At 43.2% G+C, this 7,277-nt stretch overlaps 1 protein-coding gene across 1 annotated transcript; it reads right to left on the bottom strand.

Annotated features, from left to right (window-relative positions):
• Window positions 1–654: 654 nt before the first annotated feature.
• On the bottom strand, window positions 655–3,279 carry fosab (Fos proto-oncogene, AP-1 transcription factor subunit b). Its single transcript, XM_085382580.1, has 4 exons — window positions 2,990–3,279; window positions 2,336–2,557; window positions 2,134–2,241; window positions 655–2,018 (listed from the first exon to the last, which is right to left on the bottom strand). The coding sequence occupies exons 1-4, from the start codon at window positions 3,119–3,121 to the stop codon at window positions 1,344–1,346; spliced, it is 1,137 nt and encodes a 378-aa protein (XP_085238706.1). The 5' UTR covers window positions 3,122–3,279; the 3' UTR covers window positions 655–1,343.
• Between the last annotated feature and the right edge of the window lie 3,998 nt (window positions 3,280–7,277).

Raw genomic sequence — 7,277 nt, 5'->3', positions numbered from 1 at the left:
ATGTCTGTGTCTGCGTGTGTGCGCGCGCGCACGGTTGGACGTGAGAAACGTGTCGCATCGGTTACGAAAGCAGTGTGCAGCAAGCCTTTTTCATCTTTTTATCACAGATGTCGGTGATTAAATCGGCTCTCCCTGAGACCGGCAGAGGGGAAAAAGCCGAAAGAAGAGAGCGTATATCTGTTTTAGCGGGGGGGGGGGGGGGAGCGCTGACCGAGCTGCCCGGTTACTTTCTGTTGGCAGGCGGCAGCGAGCAGCAGACTCCTCGCAGAGCCCTATATTTGGGCACGGAAGTCCAAACGTCATCGCGCACGGCTTACGATTAAAAAAATGGAAAGAACGCACTGACGTAAGAGCCACTGACATAGTTAACCCTGGCAACAGGCGGAACAATAAATAGAGCAAGTGGAGGTACAGGGAAAAAAGATGGCTATGCCTTATATAAGCTAATTTTAGCATTATTTTAATAATTTTTGAAAGCATTTTACTGGAAATGCTTTTAATTTACTACTCCTGAGAATATTCCCCTCTTTTTCTCTTCTCTTTCATCTTTTCTAAAATTATTTTTCCTTTGCCTCTCTTCCCCTAAACACGGCGGGAGGTTTCTTCCTGTTAAAAAGAGTTTTTCCTTCCCGCTGTCGCAAAGTGCTTTCCCCATGAGGTGACTGATGAATACACCTGACTTGAACTGAATAAATATGTAAATACATATGTGTGTGTGTGTGTGTGTGGATATCGTGAGAGGAAAGCAACACACCCAGCCAGCACAGATGATTGAATTGAAATATCACTATCTTTTTATTTACATATTTTACAAACAACATTCTTCTTTACTATCTCTTTCTCTATTCCTCTATGTGTAAAAAAATAAATTTAATAAATTAAAAGGACTAATGTTTTCACAGAAAACTTTGGATAGACCACTCAGACCATGGTTAAGACAATGCACGTGTTTCTTTTTTTGTTTGTTTTTTTTTCTTTTTAAAATTTCACAAACAATTCACATGTTAACTCTCACATTCCATTAACCAGAAAACAAACTGGATCAATAATAACTATTGCTCTGAACATACATCGATAAACAACAAGTTATGTTATCTAGCACCATATAAATCATATACGAACTCATATAACGACTAGATGGTATTAGTTGAAACATGCGGGGAGGGTTTTTTTTTGTTTTTGTTTTTTAAACTTGCTACATTGGTGTTATAGGCAAGTATAGATAAAGGCAGATAAAAATCATAAATAATTTAATATAAGTCTGTTCCATAGCCCTGTGATCGGCACATCTACGTAAGAAAGTGTGCTTTGATCGGAAGAATCATTGTTTCTTGTACAGTCTTTTAGAGGGCCAGCAGGGTGGGTGAGCTGAGGGAGTCGGAGGACTGCTCATTGCTGCTGCTTCCTCTCCTGTGGGCGACGCCGCAGGTGGGGACGGTCTCTGCCTCTGGGAAGGTGAATACAAATGAAGACGTGTAGGTAGTGCAGGCTGGGGTGCAGGTTACTACAGGTGTGCACAGGGGCTCGAAGTCATTGGTATTAGCTGAGGTGTGAAGAGCCTCCCACTCCTGACCCGTGTAGAGGGAGCTGGACAGGTCGACCTCTGGCACAGACCGTGCCGTCTCCATCTCCGTCTTTGCCAGGAGATCCAGAGACTCCTCCAGGACAGAGGACTCCAGGTCTGACATCTTGACTGTGCTGCTAGAGACGGTGGCTGTGGAGAGGGTGGCGCTGGCGCTGGAGAATATGGAGTTGGAGGTTGAGGTGAAGGTCGACTGGCTGGAAGCGATAGCGGGTGTATGAGAGACGGTGATCTGTGGCTGGGTGGACACTGCAATGGAGTGGCAGGAGTGGGTAGGAGAGAGGGAGGTCAGGGGGAAGTCTGTGCCCAGCTCAGAGGGGATTTTGCAAATGGGCTGGTGGGCAGCCAGAATGAACTCAAGCCTCTCCTTCTCCTTCAGCAAGTTGGCGATATCATTCTGCAGGTTGGATTTCTGGTCTTCCAGGATATCAGTTTCCTGTAAGAGAGAGAAATGGAGGAAGTTGCATCAGCTTGGCTGTTGGATAGCTCTGCTATAGCTCTGACAATAAACATGTTTCAATGAGTGATGGTAAATCTGATGGGATACTTACAGCTTGCAGAGTGTCTGTAAGCTCTCGCCTCCTGTTGCGGCATTTTGCTGCTGCCTGCTTATTCCTCTCTCTGCGAATCCTTCTCTTCTCCTCTTCCTCAGGTGTCATCTGCACATGATAGAAGGTAAAAGTTAGGACCCCTGCTCTTTAATAATCTTAGTCTATATATATACATAACACTTCATGAACGAATGATAATTACCTGTTCCACTTTGCCTCTCTTGTTGTGAGCCCTGGACATTGCAGATTTCATGACTGCTCTTGAGTATGCAGGGCTAGGACTGGAGGTGTAAGGTTGAGCTCCATGGGAAGGGGCCACTGAGGAGACCACAGGCTGGACCATCCACTGAAGATCTGGGCTTGTGGAAATGGCTGTGACTGTGGGGATGAAGGAGGCACTTGATGCTGTCAGGTCTGTGAAATCCTGGAGGAAATGAAGTAAAAAAGGAGATCGTCAGGACATTTGGTACATTATCAGGAGGGGTGGCAGCATTGCAAGATGTCTATGAATGAAGCACGGAGGGTCTATAAAAAGCTGGATGGTTTAAAAATATCCTTATGATGTCAGCTATGACGTTACATTCTCTCTATGGAGTTTCCAGGTGGATGAATGAAGCTTGCCTTGCACTGTGTGGTGCGCAGGTCAGAGTTATTTTTTAATATATATATTTAAAAACTCAATGGGTGCTTTTCTTAATTTCCAGCCAGCCTTTTTCATTATTAACATTATTATTATTTGAAAACATCAAATTTAAGCTTTGTCAGTTTAATTTAGTAAACATTCAAATCTCCAACAGGTTCTTTCTGAGCTGAAATAGCGTGTTGTAAAGATTTAACAATGTTTAAGCGGACATACCTGAGACTGGGGAGATCCCATGCTGGAGTAAGATCCCGCTGGTGACGGGTAATATCCCAAAGTGTCCACGGACGGGGAAGCGGTGCTGCAGCGAGAGGAAGAGTCGCAATCCGCGTTGAAATTGAACATCATCGTTCCTTTTTTTCGAAAAAAAAATTTAAGCAAATAAGAAGATCCGGACAAACTCTACTAAGGACGAATGTAAACTTGAGGTCAGGATAGTCCTTTAGTGGGTTTGCGAGAAAACTCTTCAAGCGCTGCTCCCGATCAGTTCTCTTTAGTCGCTGTTCTGCTACTCAAAGTTAGACTGCCAACTCTCCGAGCTGGGCCTTTTTTATAGTGTGCCTGCTGACGTAGAGAGGGGTGTGCCGTTCACCCGACACCAGGAAGGAAAAAAACACCAAAACACTGACTTAACAACGCCGTAATAACACCGACTTTTCCTCGCGCTCCATTTAAATTCAATACACTTTGTTTGCACGAGTCACGAATGAGTCATTTACAGGTGATAAGTGACTATTTAAAATGTTTATTTCTAAAACTCGTCTTCAAGAAATGGAATATTCCGGAGCGGGATCCCCGATACGTAGGTATCCATATATGGTGCATCCTGTGAAGGAGGCGGGGCCTGATGGGAAATACACCTTGAGAGTGGCGGACAGCGGCATGACGTTATGTAAAACAACAAACACAGACGCTGTTGTGAAAACTTGAAGAACTGAGATAACAGTGAGGAAAAGTGCGTCCTACACAGCAGGGACACAATTAAACATGTAAATGTGTCTGTGCTGAACAAAACGTACCAAACAAACACATTAAAAAATAAAAATCTGTTTCTGTTTTTTTAACCCCCTCCCCCAGCCGTGCGCCTCCTTTTTTATTTGTATTTTTGAAATATAGAAACTCAATTTTATCGTGCAAACTTGTAGTTAAGCAGTTTGTGATATTCACCTTGAAAGGTGGTATATAAATAACATGTTATTTAAGTACTCGCTAACTTCACTCACTGACTCACTTATCGACTATTTTTAAAGTGTTTAATTTGATCAATTGTTACACATTTAATGCAAGACAATTCATACAATCACAGGAGGCCCATGTTTGTATGTGTAGGTAGGTCACAAAGTACAAAGAATAATTTGAATAAAGATAAGAATAAGCGAGAAAACGGTGGGTAATTGATTTTCACTTGATTCTGTGGTCTGTCTGTTAAACCGACTTTTAATTTACTTATATACTTAATTTTATCCATGTATTTTTCTTATTTAATCCCATGCGTTTATATCCAGTAAGTTACAATGGAATTGTTTCATAGAATTGTCTAAAATATCTCTACATAAACGTTACATGTCAGGACATGGGTGACATGTTCTCCACCCTCAGGTACTATTTGTACTTTTCGCCTGCAATCCAGAACAGGGCGTGTTTAGCTGCAGAGCGAGCTGATAACTGGTTTTCTGTGTGTACGTTTCCTCGACGACAGTTTACATTTCTCAAAGGAGGGGACGGGGAGGGGTGGCAGTTAATTGTAAAGGTCTTCCCCAAAGCCACTAGCAGAGGGAATCCTCAAGATTTACGTAAGAAGCTATGAAACGAATTCATGAAATGCAGGCTTAACGGTGAGCCAACATTGCGACTGCATTTGCTGTTTAATAACTGTTCATTCTCTGACATCAGCACTTTTTTTTATTATCGTGTTGACTTGAGAAGTAGGTCTGTGGAACAGGCATCGTGACTTTCGTGCAATATTACCAAAGTCAGCAACATTTTGCTGGTGGTTTTGTTCATGGTTTATTCTTAATAAAGGCGATACATTCATGCACATAAAAAAAACACGAGCAAAGCATTTTATGAGTTTTATGAAACACAATTCATACTTTTCTTCTTCTTTTTTTCTCTCTCTTGTGAGTCTTCCGGGAATTCCCTTCTTTAACCAAACAAGCACAAAACAAGCGCCATAAGTGCTCTCGTCCCATTAAACAAACCATAAAGACTAAACAAAGGTGTCATTGTGTCAAAAGACCCTAATTCAGGCTATAGGATTTTGCGCTTTCTTTCCCGCGCCAGTGTTTTGTTGAACATTCCTGGTTGTCATAGCGACGCCCAGCCCCTTTCGCGTCAGTGACGTCCATTTAGTTTTTATTTTTTCATAGCAAAGAAGATCGTGTGTAATCATGAGGAGGAGCCACATCAACAGAGAAACACCAAACCGACTTTTTCGGCATCGCCTGTGGAGACGGAACGTGCACACGAACACGTCAGGGGCCGTTCCCGGAAACGACGTCGGAGTGAGAGCTCTGAGTGTTTTCAAGTCTCTGACAGTCCTCCCCTTTCCTCGGTGTCTGCGGGTCAACGGAATGGAACGGGACACCAAACAAGCCGTTTACCTTGAGCGGTGTTTGAGTTCTGTTTGAGTGGTTGGCATGAAGGTTGCTGACCTGCACTGTTTGAGTGACCTGGTTTTTGCTAGTGTTATTTCGTGTTGGAATGATAATTTAATCGAAATAAAATTATAATAATAACAATAATAAGAAAGAAAGAAAGAAAGAAAGAAAGAAAGAAAGAAAGAAAGAAATGCAATTTCTAAAAGAAAAAATATTTTTTTATATTGCTGCTTTTGAAAGTATTTAAACTCTCCGGTTATCTAATAGCTGAAGTTATTTATTTTTTATCGCTGCTCTTTGGCTCCTCAAAGGAGAACAGTTCACTAAAATGACCGTGAACTTGGATGCCAGTGGATCTAAAAATAAACTCCACAGTCTTTGCGCATTCACGCTCAAGTTGCTTTGAAGAAGACAACTGTTAGAGATGTGCTGAGAGGTGAGTATTGTTCGACCTTTGAACTTCGTTTTGTCCCAGGCCGCTCAAGCCGACCACCAATAGTGATGTGCCGGTAAATAGGGCCCAAGGCGGGGGGGTTGCCACTGCCGGGAAGTACCCGGGAGCACAGAGCAAACAGGGGGGGAGCCTCTCACTCTATCCAGCGCTTATCCCTTTCACTTGGGTGGATTCGTGAGGTCACATGAAACCTAAATATAGCCCAATCCAGCCCGCAAGTTCTTGTTATGGGAGCAGAATTAGGTTATGCGGGAACATCAATTAAAGCCCGGGCTTTAATTGGTGCCGATAAACTGCATTACAGTCTGTGAGAAAGTAAGTCACGTTGCTCCTGTCTAGAAATTATATCAGTCACTGGCCTTCTTGAATTCTCCGATTCCCTCGTGAGTGTGTTTTGCACATCTGCGGCTGCACCTAATTGCCACCCTTATATGGAAAGGTGGGTCAAATCCTTCGCATCCTCAAACTAACGCCTGTGCGGGCATTCTTGGCGCAGCTGATGACGCTGATATCAGGTACAACATAGGGTCAGTCTCTGAGAGCTTGTTTTACTTTCTTTTTGCGGCAGTGAGTGAGTGGGCCACACACAGCCCGGCAGCGTCCGTCTGCGCGCTATCCTTGTGCCACAGCACGCCCCCCCTCTCCCCCCTCTCCTCCCGGAAATACCATATATGGCTCGACCGGTCCATCGGCGATTGGCTGCTTGGCTTCAGCGACAGTTCTGTTGCTGGAGCTCTATTCATATGTAGAGACAGGTGAAAGGCAATGTGATACGTGAATGACACTTAATTTTGACGGCTTATAAATAATCAGACAGTGTGCTGGAAGCTTTGTGAAAGAATTAAATTAATGCCGGATTTTATTTTGTGTCTATAAATAGAAGTTGGAACATTAGTGCATAATCATTGTTCTAATGTGGACAGTTTGGAGGAGAAAGAATCGGGGAAGCACCACACTGGCTATTTTAAAACCATTTATTAATGAAGCCTATTACACTGCCTCCACTTTCCTTCTAAAGCATTGAGAGCTCGTGTTACCGTGAAAGCCCAGAAGCATTAAACAAAGGGTAAATGTCGAGAACATCTGAGGGCATGACGGGAACATATAGCCTGTGATGCAGATGCTGCATACATGAAGTGACGTAGATGGCGGTGGGCACCTTTTGGAGGGAGGGGTGCCACTTTCTATGTGCACACTTTTAAAAAAAAACCATTTGAGTTCTGATAATAAGCTGAAATGAAACAATGGGTTAGTGTTGATTTTTACGCACTTCAGTGATTTGATTGTTGAACTGTAAAAAACCCCATCTGCTAACCCCTTTCTCCAGTCACTTCTCCCTCGGTGAAATGGTTCGGTCTCACCACACAGATTTCATTCATAAAATTCCAGCTCACTATAAAAGGCGGGCCTCTCCACTATGTGCACAGTTATGAACCTGGCAAATGGAATA

This window comes from Rhamphochromis longiceps, linkage group LG15 (assembly GCF_057381845.1).
Source record: "Rhamphochromis longiceps isolate RC_006_pf linkage group LG15, R_longiceps_female_GT1.1, whole genome shotgun sequence".
Lineage (NCBI taxonomy): Eukaryota > Metazoa > Chordata > Actinopteri > Cichliformes > Cichlidae > Rhamphochromis > Rhamphochromis longiceps.
This window is presented reverse-complemented; position numbering and strand designations above follow the sequence as displayed.